The sequence below is a fragment of the Patagioenas fasciata genome, chromosome 1 (genome assembly GCF_037038585.1).
Source record: "Patagioenas fasciata isolate bPatFas1 chromosome 1, bPatFas1.hap1, whole genome shotgun sequence".
In the NCBI taxonomy this organism is placed as follows: Eukaryota; Metazoa; Chordata; class Aves; order Columbiformes; family Columbidae; genus Patagioenas; species Patagioenas fasciata.
This window is the reverse complement of record NC_092520.1, coordinates 98693495-98714196: the sequence shown is the minus strand read 5'-3', so window position 1 is coordinate 98714196 and position 20702 is coordinate 98693495. Positions and strand designations below refer to the sequence as shown.

Below are 20702 nucleotides of genomic sequence, written 5' to 3'. Positions count from 1 at the left end.
ATATGGTGATTAAATTCTAGTTTCTGCTGCCTTCTCCCATTGCATTTCAATTCCCCATTTTCTCCTGTTTTTTTTTTACCTAGAAATTGCTGTATGATTTCAACCAAGAGCACTCAGGGTACTTCCAGCATGCAACTCTAGCCAAAAGCAAATCTGTAGAGTCTGTCAGATGAGAGGAAATAGTAGAAGATTACCCTTCTGGATCATTACCTTCCAGGATGTGAAGTTTCTACAGCATGTTACCTAAATCTTGAACAAACTGGGCAAATCAAGCTGGGATGCACATATAAAATCTGAAAAGCATCTTGGAATTAAGGAAGGCTGGCAGCTATACGAATATTCAGGTAAAATGTCAAGTCTTGTTCCATCAGAGTTTGAAATAATATGACTGCAGTCACATGAGCTATTGACCAGTGTGTGGCATTTTGCTAACTTGTACAGCTCCTTACCAAATCAGAGGTTCAGGTGACCAGCAGAACCAGCAGCATACATTCCTCTTTGGTTTTACTGCAGAGGGATGGTGATACTAATGAGAAAGTCTTCCTATATGCTTTTGTGCAACTGTCACTCTTGTTAAAGCAAAACAACCAGAAGATTAGAAGATTTTGGACAAGAGTCTACTGTCCATTAGCAATGATCATGTTGCTCTCTAGAGGCTGGCTGAAGCCGTAAAAACGCCCCTGTCAATGACAGTGTCAGCTTGAGTGGGTGCTGGCAGGATTCTGCACTAGTGTCAGGTGCTTAGCAATTCTGAAGAGGTTGCTGTAGAAATCCATCTTCTTTACAGCGAGGCAGATTTTTTTTTTTTTTTAATTTATTTTGGTGTGAGGAAAACCAATTAAACTGTTGTTGAATGGGAAGTAAAGAAAAATTGCTTTGATGTATACATAAAAACAGGAAGCTTTTTCAGTTTCCCTGAGAGGTATATAGTGCAGCAGTTAAACAACAGAGTGGTGGGTGTCCAAGTGATTTAGTGCTATTTCAAGACAAATGTTATTCTTATAGCACTTCAGCAAAATCAACTGGTCCAGCACAGAATAAACGCATGTTGTTCCATCAAAGGTTTTATTCAAAAACCTGCTGTAGCCAGAGCATTTTTCTCTTAAAAGTTAAACACCATAAAGAGAGGAAAAGTGCATACAAGACACGAAGGTACTACCTATGTCTGCAGAAGTAACTCTTCCAAAATACATTTTCCTTTTGTCTTTATTTTAGTCTAAAATGTCATGGAAATAAAACAGAATACACTGTGTGTGTGCTGACAGGTGCTGTGGTCCATCATTATAAGATTTTCTCACTCCATTTCTTTAAAAAGGCTGTATTCCAGTGATAGTTACATCTGTTTGCAAAGCAGTAACAGATATTTGGAGCTCTAAGGTACATAAATATAAGCTATTATATTTTGCATTAAGGAGCTTCTTACTTTGTCCAGCAAGTTTTATCTATGAAATCTTTCATAGTCATTTTGTCCCATTCTTCTGCATGTGGAGCCTTCCATGGGGCCTCGCTGGGAATCTAAGGAGACAAAAAAGAGCATTCATCGGCAAATGAATGAATGGCATGAGAAAGAGACAGCAAACACAACCAATATCAATCAGTCTCATCTTTACATGGTAATTCAGCCTGCAAATTCCTAGCAGGTAATACAGCGAACCTAACAGAGGAGGCTAAAAGTTTTGTATTGTGTAAGATTTTTTTTTTTTTTTTTAATTTAAGAACAATTTTAGAGTTAAGAACTTTGCCTAGAAAGGCAAAGCACAATGCTGGGAAATGTCTCTGAGTTATTACATATCTCTTCCATTCATCTATGCAAGTAACAGCAACCTTTTCTCAAAGTCTTATAACTTAGTTGATGGAAAACATACACTACTGGTAACAAATTGAAATGGCTGAGCTTAATTTGAGGGTGGAGAAGGGCGTATGTTTGAGGTCTACAAGTCTCTTAAAATATTACTTACCCAGTCATCAGGCAAAGTGCTAAATATCACAGGCATAAACGCTCATGTTCATACACCCAGAAAAAAACAAAGGTATGACTGTAGACAGGCTGAGTGGCACATCCTTCAGAAAAGCTTGCCCAGATGCCACTTATAACATGTGCTCTGACCATGTACCAAAATGCGTGGCATGATGCTGCTCTTCCACTACCAGGTTTGTTCAAGCTAGAGCAACATGGTCTATCTGCATCCTAGTCCCATCTTCACTCTGACCCTCATGGAGACAAAGCTGAGCTGAGACAGCTGCAATTCCTCATGTCATACCTCCTTTCCCATTTCATCCATGGTCCTCCAGAGGTTGTTGTAGTCCAGGTAGGCCAATGGATTCCACATAGGAGGGAATGGACCTTTAAAAGGGTAAGACTTACCCTAAAAGATTAAAAACAAACAGAAACATCATAAAAACTAAATACAAGCATAATAATGGCTTCTACGTGCAGGTAGCTGCACCAAATGGTTAAGTGTTCACTGGAAGAAAGCACAAGTTTAATCAATACATATTACAGCTTCCAACAGGTCATGTCTGTGTGCACACATAGAACAAGAGGTAGAGGGAAAAAAATGAAACACAGGAGCTTCCACCTGAATGTAAGGAAACACTTTTTCACTGTGAGGGTGACTGAGCACTGGCACAAGTTGGTCAGAGAGGTTGTGGAGTCTCTGTCTTTGGAGATAATAAAAAAACATCTGGACATGGTCCTGGGCAATATGCTCTAGGTGGCCCTGCTGGAGCAGGAGGGCTGGACAAGATGATCTCTAGAGGTCCTGTCCAACCTCAACCATTCTGTGATCCCGTTATTTCACATGTGCAACTTAAGTTTGATACACAGTTGAATTAAGTCTGTTGCGTGCAGAACTGATGCTGCCTTGTACCTTCAAAGCTTTATATTTGCCACTTCTGGGCAACAAAAAATAATATCCTGCAGTCAAGTCACGAAGATCAGACCAAAAAATTGAGATGGAACAGTGTCGTTCAACTGAGATGAAAAAATGGCTATCCGTTATTGAAAAAGAGAAACATGGTACATTTTCTTCTCCTAAATGTTCATTAAAAGACTGAGCTGTTAACTGTATTTGGTGGCTTGGGTTTTTTGTGTGTTTGCTTTGTTTTGTTTTGGGGGGGAGTGGGTTTATTTTCTTTGCTTTCAAAGCCAGACAAAAGCAGCTGTGATGAGATTTATTATACACTAAAATCATAGCTCAGAGACATTCCTGGAAAAAAATGCTTTCAGCTAATTTAAAAATCCCCAGCCCTACAGAAAATGTAGCATTTACTAATAATGACTCATTCTTCTAATCCAACACCTCTGGCCATAAATTCCACAGAGTGATAGTGTGGCCAATACAAATGTCCCAATTACACCATTATATGTTTAATAGTTAAATTTTATATATCTACATATCCACTACTAGATATTCAGAAAGTCTAGGTAAATTAAGACTGGAAGACAGGTAATTTGTAGAGCTATATTGTTTGCATAGGATTTCCCCGTCTGACTATATGGATGGCAGCATAACAGCTTTAAAAATTCACAAAGAAATACTCATTAGCATCATGTAGTCATTAATTTTTTCACAATGCATTTTGGAGTCCATAAAACAGATAAATGATAAAGGCCATATTGTGTGCCACAGCTGATTTTTCAAAGCTTATATTAAATTATGTATTTAAGTTGGCACTGTATCAGCATGAACGTCGATTCACAGAAGTACTAACTTCTAATAGATATTTGATGCAATGCCACACCAACCCAGCAGTAAAACCAAAATATTTACACTGGCTTTCGAAAGAAATAATGCATCAAGATTTGATATTTAGAACCAGGTAACAACAACACTGTGTCTTGTTGATGAGAAGTATCTGAGGACCACTTACTCAAATAAGTGTCAGGCTTGATTTGATTTAGTTTCTTTATTAATAATGTGAAAGAAGGGACAAAAAGCACATTATTCAAATCTGCAGTAGTTTGTGAGCACCAGAAGAGGCAGTAAAAGGTTACAAAGCAATCCTGAAAGTCTCAAAACTTGGTCTAGAAATAACAAAATGAGATATAACATTGGAAAATGCTGGCAAATAAGTTTGAGGATTTCTCATTCAAAGGGAGATATAGTAAGAAAGCAGTAAGGCCAAAAATCAAACCTAAGGATAAGAGAAAATTAGTTTACAAAGAACCCCCAACAGCTTAGAGAAAATGAAGAAGAAACTGCTTTTTCACCTTGTGTTTGTACAGACACAGGACTCTAATGGAATCCTTATCAGAAACACCTAGGTAATGAAAGTTAGGAAGAAAGCAAAGTGTGGGAGGAAAGGAATTCTTTCTTTGGCACATGGACATATGTAGAAGTAGCTGCAAAACAACAGTTTAATTTTGCAGTGCTTTGGGGGAGAGATTATGGTTTGCAAAATGCCAAAACATTAATTTTTTTAAAGTTTTCAATCGGAAGTTTTGTTGTAGCCAGAGTAGATCTCCAGTCACTTCATGAGCCAGAGGTACCAAGGTTGAAAACTTAGCCTTTCATATTTATGAATGGACATTACAACACATGTTCACATATAATGCAGAAAATGAAAGTTTGTGTTGTTTGTTTGTTTTTCCATTCAGCATGGAACTAATATGCATTTCTACAGCTCTTGTGCTCAACCATCTGAAAATACATTAGTTTGGAATCAGAAAAACATATACCTGTACATGGAAATTAACTCAGAGAGTTTGTTTCATCAGAAGCATTTCCCGAAGGGACATGAGGATACTATATGAAATCTCTTAACATGAAATTAATTCGGACTGAGGTAGACCTTCATATTCTGCTGCCAAAGGGCTATGAAAGAGCAGCAAAAGCTCTCAGACCAAGTACTTTTCTATCCCAGCTAGTAACATCTGAATCGTGTTAGTAATTACCTTTTAGCTTTTCTGGGCATATTAAAATCCCATAACTAACTCCTATGGCAGCAAAGTCAGTTTTACCATGCCTTCTTCTGAACAATGGAGCCAGCCTTTATTAGTGCAAATACTGTACAGGTATTCTAAAGACAGAGCATTTCAGTTTGGTGTTAAGTACCTAGCATTTCCTAGATATAGATTTGTGAAACATGTATACTGCTGTGCTCAAGAAAACCAGGACAGCATCAGAATTAGTTATTCCAATTATTGATTTTGTTCTGAGTTTCCTGCTCTGCCAGAGGCAATCCTAACTGAGTTATCCCCTCTGAGTTAACTCAAGTCTTATGAATTCCCTGTGGTGCTTCCTCATGAGCACACGGCTAAGAAACACACACACACTATATATATATATACACACATATATATTTAGTGTTCTCCTATTTCACTGCATTTGAACTGCTGAAAGGGAAATCTTGGGTATGTCTCTTGTGCAGAAATCTGGGGTGACAAGTCTCATCAAGCACAAGAAGAAACTTCAATGTGGAAAAATAAAAACAATCATAAAAGAGAGGGAGTCTCCTGTGAAAATTACTTTCAAGAGCTCCTAAGACATTACCTGAGGTCCCATCCTTATTTCCTACACAGACACAACTCCAGGAGCTGTCAATCAGAATTTTGTTTGAGAAGAAACTGCAAGACCAGGCTCTACATTGAAACAAACATAGCAGCACCAAAGAAAGACTACACATATCTCTGAGTAGTTTCCAACAAACTGAAACATTTCAGCTCTACTTCTGTTGAATTTGGAATTTCGCAAAAACAATAACCTTATTTAGACAAAATCTGCCTGTTTCTGTTTTATTGCTGGGAATAGCATTCTCCACACCTCCTGGTGCTGTATAACCTCTAAAGAAAAACAAGACACAGACGAAAAATATGCCTCAAGATGCACAAAACGTTACATTTTCAAATATTTTTTTATACCTAAATGAGAGCAGTATAAAGACAGCAATAATATCTACCCCTTCTGATCATTTGGCATGATATTTCAACATCAGTATTATAATGCTTAGAAGATTTTGGGGGGGGTGGTTTTGGTGGTTTGGTTTTTTGTTTGTTTTTGTTGGTTTGTTTTAAGGCTTAGTGGTATTTAATATAGGCATATATATATATTTTTAAAAACTTTCATGATGCCACTTGCAATGCATCAAAAAGCAGGACAGCAGCATCAGCAGCTGGAGACCTACCTGCTATTATGTGGGTCATTTGCTGCTACAAAGGCTGTTGCTGAGCTATAGGTTAATGCATAATGAAAAAACTGAAACTGCAGGGAGGAGATTCATGCAATCCAGCTGTCTCAGGAATAAACAAGTGGGGAAATGAGAAATCCAGTGTTTGTCACAAATATTACAATTCCCAATAGATTTTCTCATCCATCTGTTTCATGTCAAGCAAGGTTTGGCTTAGTTACACTGGACTACTGTAACATAAGTAGTATAGAAATAAACTTTCTGCATACATCAGCCATGTTTCAGGTCAAATAGGTAAACAGTGGGTTATTATAGGGGGAAAAAAACACCACAGCATAGCAACAACAGCAGCCCCTTGAATATCAGCCCCAGTAGCTGGCGGAGCATAGGGACTGGATTCCACGCATTTTGCTGTTTAGCTGAGGAAGGACACACTCTGCCAGGAAATACCATCAGCATCTCAATGCAGAGCAGGATCCCAGGAGAAAGTCTGCTTTTGCAGGCGGAAGACAACTTCAAGCTCCCCCTAAACATTATGTACCCAGGTTGTGCCCAAGTGGGATGCAGTACTGTGAATTGAAGCCCCTGGTGTCAACGATCCATGCATTTTTTATAGCATGGTATAAACCTCTTGTACACATAGTCAGCTTTCAGTGGAAGAAACGAGATGGTGTGGCACTGAATGAGCATGGATATTCCCTCAGCTAAACCATCTAAACCTTGGCAAAACTGATGCTAACTTCATTGAGATGTCACTCTGAATGTTAATTCACAGTTACATAGGTTTACAGGCATGTAGTGCCCTCTACTGATTCACAGCACTGGTACATCACATACACCTTGTTCTCTCAGCTTAAAATCCCAGTAACGTCATTCAGATGAAGAACAGAAACAAGAAGATGCAAAGCTGTGAGAAGGAAAATGAGAAAAAGAAAAACATCACTTCGGGCTGTAACTCCTATTGCCATCTGGAAAATTACACTTTTGGTTTGGGGTTTGGTTTATTTGGGGTTTTGTTGTTGACTTTTTTCTTGTTGTTTTGTTTCTAATCCATAATATTTAACAATATGTGTAATCATAATTCTCAATAAAACAAGTGGTATCTCCAGCTCCTGAGAAAGGTACACAGGCTTACTTAGAAAACTGTAACACCGTTCGGCTTCACCGAAGTTTCTTTCATTGGGATGAAAGGAGCTCATATGTTCATCTGGTTACCATACTGACAGATTTCCCAAAGGTAAAAAGATAAATAGGTTAGAAAATATAAACACAGCACAAGCAAATCTGGATAATTAGTGGTGCAAAGTTACAATAGCAAGACATGACGAAATAGTCTCTAAATATGTTTCAATATCTAATTTGAGATCATGAGCTGTGGATGTCAGTGTGTTTTGTGAAATTTGGTCAGTAAAATAATTCCATTTTAAGCATAGCGTAGCCAGACACATTGTCCTAAAACAAGCATTCTGAAATGAATGGAGCTAACTGGGAGCAATTTTTTTCTGCCATACTATAGAAATAAAGTCCATCTTCACTTTGCCACAAGATCAATCATACAATCACTGGAATACATATCTTATCTGAAAAAAAAAAAAGGCAGAATGAGGGAAAACTAAATAAATAAATAAATAACACTGACGTGATTAAAAAAAAACAGAAACAGAGGTTCTGCTTTGAATTTAAAAATGACTATAACTGTTTGTTCCAATCATCTTAGAAAAGACTACTTCTCCTTCATCCTAGAACAGGATTTTTTGTTTTCAGATATCAAGAAACACTTTTACAAAAAGCATTCAGGTGTCTTATGAAACACAGATTTATAGGGACTTCGTTTCTAAATATTCTTTGAAACTGGGCCTGCATGTGGCTTTCAACACCTGAATTAAACCTGCCTACAAAGTCAACAAAAAAAATCAATAGAAAATTTCTCTGTATTTCTAGAATTAATCTTAAAATACCCCTCCTTCCCCTCCCAAAAGCAGATAAATAGGCAAAAAAAAATGAACACAGAAGAAGAAAATATAAATAAATAGAAAAGAGGAGTTTCATCTAGGAGAAAGCCATCAAATTACCTCTGCCCACAGATAACATAACCAAGCAGAGAAAGCACACACACTTTCTCACAACTAATACACTGCCTTTAAAGAAAAAGATAATGCTGGGCTCACTAGTTTTATTTCTGAGATACTCCAGGTTATTACATTTCTTACATTAAAAAAAAAAAAAAATAAGGTAACTTTACATAAAATGTTACAGATGTGTGAAACACAATATGCTCAGCCAGGTGTTCCTATAAGAAATATACATTCCTCTGTTTTTCTGTAGACCTCAATCAACTTCTCAAGGGAAACAAAAATTGGTTCTTACAATTGGATGCAATGGAAGCTTTTCTCCCAGCAGCCTGCATTAAATAAGCTAGGTGGGAGCACAGCTACTTTTCGTTATCTCCCAGGGAACAGACCAAGGGGTCTGGGTGGGCTAAGACTGAGGAAATTTCTTTCAGTCTATATTTCATTAAGAAATACATACTTTATTTCCAGTTAATTTTTCTTACTACTTTCATCCTCATGCTACTATCAGGTCACAGCTGTCAGTCAATTTTCCTGATCAATAAACAGCCCTTGCGAGAGCTTTCTTTACAGTTCCCTTTGACAAAGATCAATTTGCAGATTTGCTGCACAAAATCCTGCTTCTTTTAGGCTGTTGCAATACAAATATTATCCATCTTCTAATTAAAAAGATGTAGTTACAAACTTCATTCTTGCAATTACTGCCAGGTCTCTGGCACAAAAAAGGGAAGATGACCCTTTATTTACAGGGCAGGTCTAATGAGACTGAAACAAGAGCAGCCTTTCCCATACTCCTGCCAACTACTGCTCTTCATTCTCAGCATGGGGGATATCCCCTGTGGGACTCTGGAAGATGCTTTCACCAGCTGCAGCCTATTCCATCCTCAGACTCACTATTGAGGCTACCAGTGAGTGCAATTAATGACAGCATCTTGTGACAGGAATGCTTGCATCCTTGTATCTAGTAAAGAGTTAAAATAACATAGATCTGCATTGCAGTAATGACACATGAAACTACCAAGGCCCTGTAGTAATTTAAGCATCTTTGAATTTTCAAGGCACCAGATGCCTAGCTTCTTAAAGGTTCTAAGTTCCCCAAGTTCTCACTTACGAATTGTCAGCAAGAAGGGGAAAAAAACAAAAGATGTGATGCCATTTTGCCTCACTGAAATTGATGGCAACTGAAAGCCTCACGGATTTTTCATTCTCTGACTGTGTTCAAATTAAGATACAGACAGAAGAATGAAAGCAGTTTTATCTAGTCTTTCAAAAATCCATTTAAGGTGTTACGCTATATACTACAGACAATGCTAGGAGATATTGCCCTTAGATTTGCAGAGAAGCAGTTCAAAAGCTTAAATAAATCATATTGCTTAGCTTCAGTGCATATATCACTGATATCACAGAAGAAACACCACCAAATTCTGTAACTTTTGATACAGCAGTTGCTTCTCAAGCTGCTAATTAAATCCCAAGACAACTGGACCATCACATTTTTTATTCATGAACAAGACCACAGCAAACTGTGTTTTAATAAGCACAACAGTCCTGAAAATGAATGACACCCAAGAGGGCTGTAAAAATTTTTTTCTGCAGATCTACTGTAGATAAGTATGTAAAGTGCTAACAATAGTTCAGATCTGTGGTCCTAGTTAAAAGTATTGTGTGTATAAGACTAAGTATTCACCTTCAGTGATGTGCTGCAGGCTGGGTTCACATCAGCATTCTCCCCAGGGACACCAACTGCATATGACAGTTGTGCTAAACTTGAAGAGAGCACAACACGCATTTGGACGCCTCTAGCCAGTGCTGCTGGCAGATGAATGGGCATGTGAAAACTCCATTCTTTTACAGGGAACTTAACTGAGGTAATGAAAGAGTCAGCAACTCACTGTCAAGAGCCTGTCCAGCGAGCAGGGAAGGAATGCTTCATGTTTCACCCAGCATTTTAACCTGAAAGAACCCCCTGGATGCGCAAAATGCCAAGCCTGCCTTCTGGTGCTGAGAAAACAACTAGCAGGACTTACTTCAATTGTCACCACAGGAGGAATGTTTTGGGTGTGACACACTGTCAAAATAGCCAGCTAACTATGCCAGCACTATCCACGCTCTGCACTGAGACAAGACAGAGATTAAAAGGAATAAACGTCACTACCACTTTGTAGCAATCATGCTATAATCTGGGGAAATTCCAGGAATGCATAAATGGTCTGGTGGAAAAAAAAATCTGGAAAAAACTGGCAGCGAGGGGATCTACCACAGGCTAGTGACTAGATTTTGAGAAACAAGCTTTGTTGGTCTAATGTAGCCAGTAAGAGGAGTATTTATGTTGCCAGGTTTTCATGCAAGCTATCTATCAGTGAAAACAGGACCACAGGGTGTTCAGCTGGCACCACAGCAGGACAAAGGGTAGATCATCCTAACTGTATATGAAGGAAACAAGTTCTAAAAGATTAATCTGGCAAAGTAGCCATAATGAAGAAATGGTTCTTTACACAGATTTAGGGTAGCAGAGCAAACCAGTTCCACAGTTACCTTACTTAGCAAAGGAACCTGTGCTACATGTTATAACATCTGATTAATTTTTGGTTTAAAATACAAGAAATTTACATGACTATTGGGACTGCACAAAAGTGCGATTTGAATCAATGAAGAAAATATGTTGATAATTAAACCTTCACAATAATTGACACGTTTTCATATTTCAACACTTCTTTCCAGAAACTGTTACGTGACAAAGGTAAAAATTGCCTGGACTACCTGTACTTTGATGTATTTTTCTAAGACAAGATGTCATTTTGTGAGGAAAATGAACACCACCAATCAAAAGTTGCAAATCTACCTATCTAAGGTAGGGCCCTGAATCCTCTCTTGGGCAGCTAAGGAAAAGTTTTAAGAAAAAAGTTGAGGAAGTGTTTTACATCTGCTTGCCAGTCCAATTGTAGCACTGTTAGGAGATTATGACTTCTCAGATAGTTCTGCTTTTGCTTCTTAAATTTGGACGTATGAACCTAATGTCATTCATGCTATTGAAAAGCAATGGTGTTCAGACAGCTATTTCCCTACCAAATACTACTGGCAGAGCTATAGTAATTTTCTCACTAAGGCTGATGAACCAGTATTTACACAAATGAAAAGAGCATACTAATCTCCTTTCAAATGCTATAAAAAGGGCTGCTTAACAAGTAGAAGGAAAGAAAAAAAAACGCAGGGCAAGAAATAAAATTTGGAGTTTCTAAAAGATATGACACACAATATAAGTGAGACCAAAAATAATCTCACAATAGAACATGACACTAAAAAAGATTAAACAGGAAAAAAACCACACAACGCAATCAAGCTGGTAAAGCCTAATTAGCAAAGACCCACCCAGAGATCAACAAAACGCATTCTTTTCATTTTGTAGTACAAAGAAACTGCATATATTACTTGCATTAAAAAGCCTCTAAAATAAATTTAATTAACTATGAAAGGCTTGATTTTGCCTCTGGGTATATGTAAAACTGCGGCTGATTTTACAAGATACACTGTGATGCCTGGTTGTGTAGCAGGAGAAGAATTAAAATCTTTAGGTTGCATTGCCTGTCTGGGTTCAGAGAGGATTTTGTGGTTCAGAATTTCATGAGATTTGGCCACAGTCACAAAGGTTGGGTCAGCAGGCAAATTCAAATTCACGTGGGCCAACAGACCTTTGTATGTTTTGGAATCCGATTTGCAAGATATGACTTGAGGGTACTACTTAAATTTCAGGGAGCACACAAGAACACTGTCCATTTTCAGGGAACACATGGGCAAGCCACATGGCTGAGAGTAAGAGATCTGTATGGAATGTATTACAGTTATATGAAATACAAGAGGCTGAATATTATTCCACTGATCTGGCCACAAAATAATACATAGGATTACTATGTACTGTTGATCTTCCAATTCTTCAACTGCAAGTAGTTCTTCAGCTATGATAATATTTTTCACATCAGTTCTACCACAACAGAAGTAATTGTGAACAGTTACCATAGCAAATCACTTTGAGAAGACACTTCTTTCTTATAACAATTCAAGAGGAAAAATATTGGAAGACATATGGCAGACCACCTTTTCTCTATTGCTGTTTTTAAATCTGTCAATGTTTTATTCAACCTTTGATCAAACACCAACTACTATCTGGCAAATATTTTACCAGTAATTGCACAATGGCTTTTCATAAGCGTACAATGAAACACAATGTTGATTTCCTCAGGACTAACACAGAAATTTTCCCTTTTGTGTGAGTGCAAGAGTGCTCTATATTAGGAAAGTAGAAAGGGTGCTCTTTGGAGAAAGCATAGTACAAATAGTGAGAATATGTGGGCTTTTTCACATGTCTGTCCTGTTTCAGATTTTTAACAGATTGTTTAGATCTTCCTCCACACGAATGTTTGACTCCTAGAACCTTTTGCAATTACTATTACAATGCATTTTGCTACTCTGCATGTTAGTTTCCCCATCAGCAAAATTAGACAATCTCTTGCAATTCTTTCAGTCAGGATAACATTAATAATTGTCACTGGTTTAGGTAGCCCATCCTGAGAAACTTTCACCCTGACTGAAGATACTTCTAGGACTTCTGACAGGGACTTTCAGACACCTTGGGCAGTGTATATGAGAATTGATCTGCACAGAAGAGTCACAGCTGTACTGTTCATAAACAATTAAGCTTTTTGAGGGCTTTTAACTAAAAGCTTAGTCCTGAACCAAGCTATCAGCTAACAGGATCTGTCTACAGGATACATATGTGTATGTGCATGCATAAGTAGTAGTTTGGATGAGTTCTTCATTACCAACATACTTAAACAGGTATACTCCACTGTAGCAATGAGAGAAGAGATCACTACAACTTGCCTGTCTACAGCAGCATGTTTGAGAGCATCTTACCTTGACATGGTGTATCAGGTGCTCAACTTCATTCACTTTATACGTCTCTATTCCTAACTCCTTAGATAACCGCAAGAGACGATTTTGTGTTGGCCCCACATAAGCTCCTCCAAGGTCCACATATTTAACATGCTTATTCTGGTTTATCACACACAACACACAAAGGGGGAAAGAAAAAGAAAAAAAGAATATTAAAAAAAGATAACCCTTTTGTAAATAGCACACAAAAGAGCAACCCAGAGGAATTCTTTAAGTGTAACACTCCCAGAGCATTTTGGCCAAGATTCCTCATTCCATTGAAAACTTCAGTTATTTGATAGAGTTCTGGTGTGGTGATTACCAAGAATCTCAGATAAGGAGTTCATAATCAGGCAGAGAAAGAAGGACAGAGTCAGAGACATCTGTATAGTTCTTGCTCGGTCAAGCATCTCCCCAACGACTAGTTCAAAACAGACTGTACTAGGAAGTTGCACAGGTAAGATTTTCTAATGAGCAGACTGGGAGGCGGTCTCCAGAGTCAAAGTAGGGCAGAAGGTAAAGCAATGAAGGGAGACATGCTAGTTCTAGTTCCCAGCCACCCCTGCCATTCCTCCAGCCTCCGTCTCTCCTCACAGCGCTTGTTATGGTTCAGCTCAAAGCTCCCCACAGCATAGTTGCCCTTACAGGTGTTTTGTTATGTTTTTTTTTCATAGAAATTTCTCCAGTGTTTCCCCAGGAAGTGATTTTGAAACATAGCTAATCATGTTCCCCTTCCTGGAGGAGAGAACTGATGACCCCAGAACCTGCAGATCACACAGAAATATTCCCTCCCCAGTGTCATGCCAGTCTTTCCTTACTCTTTCTGGTACAATATCAGGAAATTTCCCACCTGCTAGTGCTCTAGAAATATATGTATAATTAAACACATGTGTAGTATATACTATATGTATTTATATGTAGTATAGATGGGTTTGAAGATAATTACCCTTATGGTGAAAGTTCTTCCACCAACTCTGTCATTGGCTTCAAGCAACACTACATTCAAGCCCCACTCAGTCAGCAGTTTGGCTGCTGAGAGACCTAAAAGATAAAAAGAAAAACATTATAAAGGATACTTCTGTATGTGTACTACATGGCTTTTGTGACTTGACATGTTAAACACTCATACAGGTATACATCCAAATACTGAATTTTTCATTCAAACACTTTGCTGGAGGGTGAGGAATGTCCTGAATTTCAAAAGCTTTCATGAAGCTTGTTGTTTCTGCTTTCCAGCTCTGAGTATTTTAAAGTACATTAGCAAAGTTACCATATAGTCAGGTCACAGATGCCTTCTCCTGAAGAACACATGGTCTGACTCCAAAGAGTGTGTGCTTGTGTGTGGCAACTAAAAGAAACAATATGAGCAAGTGTATCCAGAAAGAACGTTTCATTCCTCATCCATCTTCTCCATACACTTTTATTTCCATCTTTCAATTATTGAAGATGAGATACCAAGAGAGGGAACAAGGGCAAACACAGAAGGGAACATCTCATTTTAGTTCTGGTGCCATAAATCCTCAATTCCTCAATAATTGCAGAGAAAAATATTAGTGTCAGACCCTGCAGTAAGTACATCAAGCCACTATAGGAATGAAGTGAACTAGAAAGGGTGCACAACATAGAGGGAATACAGCCCACAACCTCTAAACTTAAGATCGCCTCTGCCTTTCATGTTGGCACATATAAACAGAGATTTGTATAAATTGAAGTTCTTATTTCAGACACGAGTGGATTTCTAGTGGGATGGCAAGAGAGATATTCTAGGAGGTTGCATCATCCTCTTGAACTGGTAGGATATGTTGAAGAAAGTTCAACACGGACCAGGCTAGAGGCCACACTCATACATCATAATTCAGCTATCTTTTCTGGCTCCCTGCCTTGTCACCATCAGAAGGCAACCGGTTTCCTCTCTGTGTCCTAGTACAGGTTTTTGAGAAGGAGGAGTCCAAGGAGATTGTTCCAAGTATAAGGCAGCCATGAAAGAAATGCCAAAAGCACTGGCAGGAAAAAGAGATGGTCAAAGCTAGTATGACATGAGTGAATGAAATGATAATGAAGAAAATATAGCAGCCCTGGATAGAGAAAAAGTATTAATGAGAGCTACTAGAAGAGCTACAGAACATCCTAGTTGCCAACTAGTGGCTTAGGAGTAGGTCCTGTTCCCAGCATTGCAGTAAATATGTAGCACTATGCTGGCTAAATCACTTAAGCTCTTTGTTTCCTCATCTCTAAAAGAGAGAAAATGGTGTAGACCTTTCTACCTAAAGGATTTGACATTTTCTGAAGAAAAGCAGCAGATGTTAACATTAAAAATTCATACTGTCCTGTTTTTATTTCTGGCTTTGTGGGCCTGTTTATCTTGGCTTTTCACATAAGTGTTAGTGGGAAAAACAGAAATGACACTGATAAAGGTCTTTCCATACTTCCTTCTTGAGGAAATTATATTGCAAAAACATCTGGCTGCATCAGTGGCCTTGACTACACTCACAAATATTAGAAGATACTAAAGAAGAACAAAATACAGGAAACAGTCATGGTATGCAAACACAGACCACCTCTTCAAATAACTTGCAAAAAGTAACTGGATCCTGAAGGAAAAATACACAACAAAACTCCTAAATAAATATAGCTAACCAGTTAAGGGAAAAACAAACAAAAAAACAAACTACACACACCACACACAAAAATTGCTCTTCAAAAAATACGAGTATTCCACCAGTTGGTAGAGGATCAATAGTAGTTATTAATGATTTGAAGAGTCAATACTTAACTTGAAGGATGTCATCATTGCAGGTTCTGTTGGCCTATCATGCTAATAGTTATTGACTAATCCATTAATAACATTCAGTTACCAATACTGATTAAGGAATACAAAACTTGGCTTTATTAAAATCTGATGAACAAACATTTCAGTACAGTTGGGAACAAAGGCAGTTTATTCCCAAGAGCTGAACAGATAGGTCTCAAGACTCAACTGGAGCATAGCCGATGCACACAGGTATCAGCCCAGATACCACCTCCTTGTTTCCTTAGGCACCTTTTATCCATCCTGTTGCACCTACCTACTATTTACTCCCTACTGTTTATTTTGGGGTAGGTGCTATCTTTTTTTTTCTCTCCATACATTCCCAGATACACCTGTCAGAGATGGATAACAGTTTACTCTTTCCTGGTACAAATGCAAAAAACAAACAAACAAACAAGAAAAACCCAACAGTGTGGAGAGGAGGACTGGGCTCATTAATACCTTGCTACCCCATGCCCATCCTCCAGCAGATCAGCTCTCTATAGAGGAGGATGTGTCCTTGGGGCTTGACTCCATAGTGGAAGTTGCAGTCTATAGGCTTCCCAGACTAAGCACCACCTGACCACTTTTCCAGGGCTGGTGATCCACCCCCTTCTCTCACCTACATGACAGCTCTCTTCTGGTCCAATGTTCGCTAGAGAAATTATGCAAATGATTGCTGACAAAGGCAGGGAACATAGCCAACCTCTAGCTCCTCCACACCCTCATCACTAATGGAGATGTCAAACATGTAACTGGGGAAATCCATGGAAGAAGTGAAGGCAGAGGCTCAGGAGGGTGAGATGGCACAGCAAAGGACCAGATTAGGTCTCATAGCATGCATAATACAGGATAAGGCCAGACTGTTGTCACAGACACCACATTACAGTGCAATATTGACAGGTAGAAATTTTGATATTTTTGGTATCTCACACATTTGGAATTACAGTACTGCCATATCAACCCATACCTGTTCCCTGGAGCTGGACCCAAGATCCCAAACTGGTTCTTGAACTGTTATTATAGTAACAGCAAGAGAACTGGATGCTGCAGAGGGAGAGCTCCGAGTCAAAATGATACAAGGACAGATAAGGTGCCAGGAACAGCAACAAAAATATATTAAAATGGAAATTAATACTAGCACATGAATATTGGGGCATGAAGTTGAGGTTTGCTTTTCAGAAACTAAAAATTGCTGCAGGAAACTCCTATAAACCTCTTTTCTGGGCAAGAGTCAGAGTGGCCTCTCTGTGCTTAATACCCCAATTGTCACAAGCAGAGCATGCAGAAGGTCTGTGAAGCAAAGCCTGGAAAGATCTGTCATACATGATGCAAGATATAAAATTCTTGAGAAGTTGAACCCTTCAGAAGTTTCATACATGTCAGCACTGCTTCTGCCTTACTTCTCACTCCTTTGCACATCACTAACAAAAGGCAGATCTTTAATACTGTCCGTGTTGCTCACAAGCAAGGCAAACAGCCAAAATCAAATGTAAAGTTTATCCAAAAATGAGACTGATGCTGTTGCTACTCCCATTTCATCCACAATGTTTTGTCACCCTGTTGCACCTTCCACACCATCCCAGGAGCATTTCAAAAGACACAGATCTGAATTGCAATACGAGAGCTCAACCACTTTCACCACCACTTCGCAGAGGACAGCAATTGAGTCCTGTTTCCATTGCAGGTCAGCCTTCCCCAAGGGGCAGAGAGCCATCTACATAGCGGAAAACGTATGGTTAAGCAGCACCTGCAGCTCTTTTCAGAGAATCAATAGGCAGGTAATTAATGCAAACAACAAAGAAGCCAAGATGATCAGTCTTATTTGAAGCCCCAGACAGAAAATACCATTATGCTTAGAGGATGTTTAACCGTGCAAGCCTTCATCCGTTACCATAGCAACACGGTACCCAACTGCAGCCACTCAGAGATACCAGTGAGAGATTGCCTCCCACAGAATTTTATAAAGCAAGTTCAAGCCACAAAAATCATTTCTCCATCATGTAGCACTTCACATTTACATGGATCTTACTCAAATGTAATAATCACAAGAATTATTTAATCTTCAGTGACAACTTATTTCTTTCCTGTTTGACATCTCTGTACCTGTTAAACATCTTAAATTGAACCATTTCATTGAACAGCTTTGTTATAACCTCATTTCCTAGCATTAAAACCTTTGTTACAGTAAGAGAACAACTAATTCAGATGGTTTTAATTTTTAGAAGAAAACAATCTTGAATTTCTATGCTAGGGCAGAATCCAAATTCACATTTGGATTGATGAACATGACAAGAGTTGCATTTTCCATCTGAACTGCATGTATTACAGGCTACAATGAAGCTCTAGAGTCAAATATAATACATCTGACTACCAAAACAAAAATTCAAAGTAATTTTATAAAAAACTGATTGGAATTTTGTAACACCAGTCTGATTCCGCCTGAAATCAGCAAATTTACAGAAATAATATTTTACAGAATCACACAGAATCACAGAATGTTGGGGATTGGAAGGGACCTTGAAAGATCATCTAGCCCAATCCCCCTGCCAGAGCAGGAACACTTAGATGAGGTTACACAGGAAGGTGTCCAGGCGGGTTTTGAATGTCTCCAGAGAAGGAGACTCCACAACCTTCCTGGGCAGCCTGTTCCAGTGCTCTGTTACCCCCACTGAGAAGAAGTTTCTTCTCATATTTAAGTGGAACCTTCTGTGTTCCAGTTTGTACACATTGCCCCCTGTCCTACCACTGGTTGTGACTGAGAAGAGCCTGGCTCCATCCTCGTGACACTCACCCTTTATACATTTATAAGCATTAATGAAGTCACCCCTCAGTTTGCTCTTCTCCAAGCTAAAAAGACCCAGCTCCCTCAGCCTTTCTTCATGAGGGAGATGTTCCACTCCCTTAATCATCTTTGTTGCCCTGCATTGGACTCTCTCCAGCAGTTCCCTGTCCTTCTGGAACTGAGGGGCCCAGAACTGGACACAATATTCCAGATGTGGTCTCACCAGGGCAGAGTAGAGGGGAAGGAGAACCTCTCTCCACCTACTAACCAGCCCCCTTCTAATCCACCCCAGGATGCCATTGGCCTTCCTGGCCACAAGGGCACAGTGCTGGCTCATGGTCATCCTGCTGTCTACCACGACCCCCAGGTCCCTTTCCCCTACACTGCTCTCTTAACAGGTCGTTCCCCTATCTATACTGGAACCTGGGGTTGTTCCTACCCAGATGCAAGACTCTACACTTGCCCTTGTTATATTTCATTAAATTTTTCCCCGCCCAGCTCTCCAGCCTGTCCAGGTCTCGCTGGATGGCAGCACAGCCTTCTGGCGTGTCAGCCACTCCTCCCAGCTTGGTGTCATCAGCAAACTTGCTGATAGTACACTCTATTCCCTCATTCGAGTCATTGACTAATATATTGAATAGTACTGGTCCCAGTACTGACCCTGGAGGCACTCCACTAGATACAGGCCTCCAACTAGACTCTGCCCCATTAGACCACAACTCTCTGTCTTCTTTCCTTCAGCCAGTTCACAGTCCACTTCGCTACCCGATCATCCAGACCACACTCCCTCAGTTTAGCTGTAAGGATGCTGTGAGAGACTGTCAAATGCTTTACTGAAATCAAGATAGATGACATCCACTGCTCTGCCATCATCTATCCACCTGGTTATGTCCTCACAAAAGGTGATGAGATTGGTTAAGCATGACTTCCCCTTGGTGAAGCCATGTTGACTGCCCCTAAGGACCCTCTTGTCCTTGATATGCCTTGAGGTGGCACCAAGGATAAGTTGTTCCATCACTTTCCCAGGGATGGAGGTGAGGCTGACTGGTCTATAGTTTCCCGGGTCCTCCTTCTTGCTCTTTTTGAAGACTGGAGTGACATTTGCTTTCCTCCAGTCCTCAGGCACCTCTCCCGTCTCCCAGGAGTTGGCAAAGATGATGGAGAGTGGTCTAGCAATGACCTCAGCCAGCTCCCTCAGCACCCGCAGGTGAATCCCATCCGGACTCATGGATTTATGGATGTCTAGATTCCTTAGCTGCTCCCTAACCCAGTCCTCATCAACCGAGGCAAAATCCTCCATCTTCCTGACTTCCTCTGGGGCCTCAGGGGTACAGGGCTCCTCAGGACATCCTCTGGCAGCAGAGACAAAGAAAGCATTCAGTAACTCTGCCTTCTCTGTATCTTCTGTCACCAGGGCATCCACCTCATTCATCAGTGGGCCTATATTGCCTTAAGTGTTAGTTCTATCTACCATGTATCTGAAGAAGCTCTTTCTGTTGTCCTTGACCCCCCTTGCAAGGTTTAATTCTAAGGAGGCCTTACCTTTCCTAGTTGCCTCCCTACATCCTCTGACAACAGTCTCGTATTCTTCCCAAGTGGTCAGTCCCTCATTCCTTTATCTGTAAATTCTCCTCTTCCACTTGAGTTTGCCCAGTAGTTCCCTGTTTAATCATACAGGTCTCCTGGCTCCCTTCCTTGACTTCCTACATGTCAGGATTATCTTAGCATTTACCTTAGCAATTCCACAAAAATTTTACTAGGCTAGGACATGATTGTAAGTTGCATCTCTGATACATCTCTAAATCATACCTCTATCTTGTCCCATTTAGTCATATTTTTGATAGGATACTTCTCTCTTTCCCTTGTTGGCTAGACAACCAATACACAAGAGCAAGCCCATCAGCAAGATTTTATTTCTTACTCGGGTTACACCCAATTCCCTTGCAGTGTGCAAGGGGCAGGGTGGGTATCTTGGAGGAGGATAAATTATAAAGCTGTAAAA

General features: G+C 39.6%; 1 protein-coding gene across 1 annotated transcript in view; it reads right to left on the bottom strand.

Annotated features, from left to right (window-relative positions):
• MAOB (monoamine oxidase B) overlaps nucleotides 1–20702 on the bottom strand; it is a 56058-nt gene that overhangs the window by 20498 nt on the left and 14858 nt on the right. Inside the window, exons 2-5 of the mRNA XM_065860385.2 lie at nucleotides 14074–14168; nucleotides 13110–13247; nucleotides 2262–2366; nucleotides 1424–1515 (exon numbers count right to left, since the gene is read on the bottom strand). Of these exons, the coding sequence (XP_065716457.1) occupies nucleotides 1424–1515; nucleotides 2262–2366; nucleotides 13110–13247; nucleotides 14074–14168 (430 nt within the window). The remainder of the gene's footprint in view (nucleotides 1–1423; nucleotides 1516–2261; nucleotides 2367–13109; nucleotides 13248–14073; nucleotides 14169–20702) is intronic.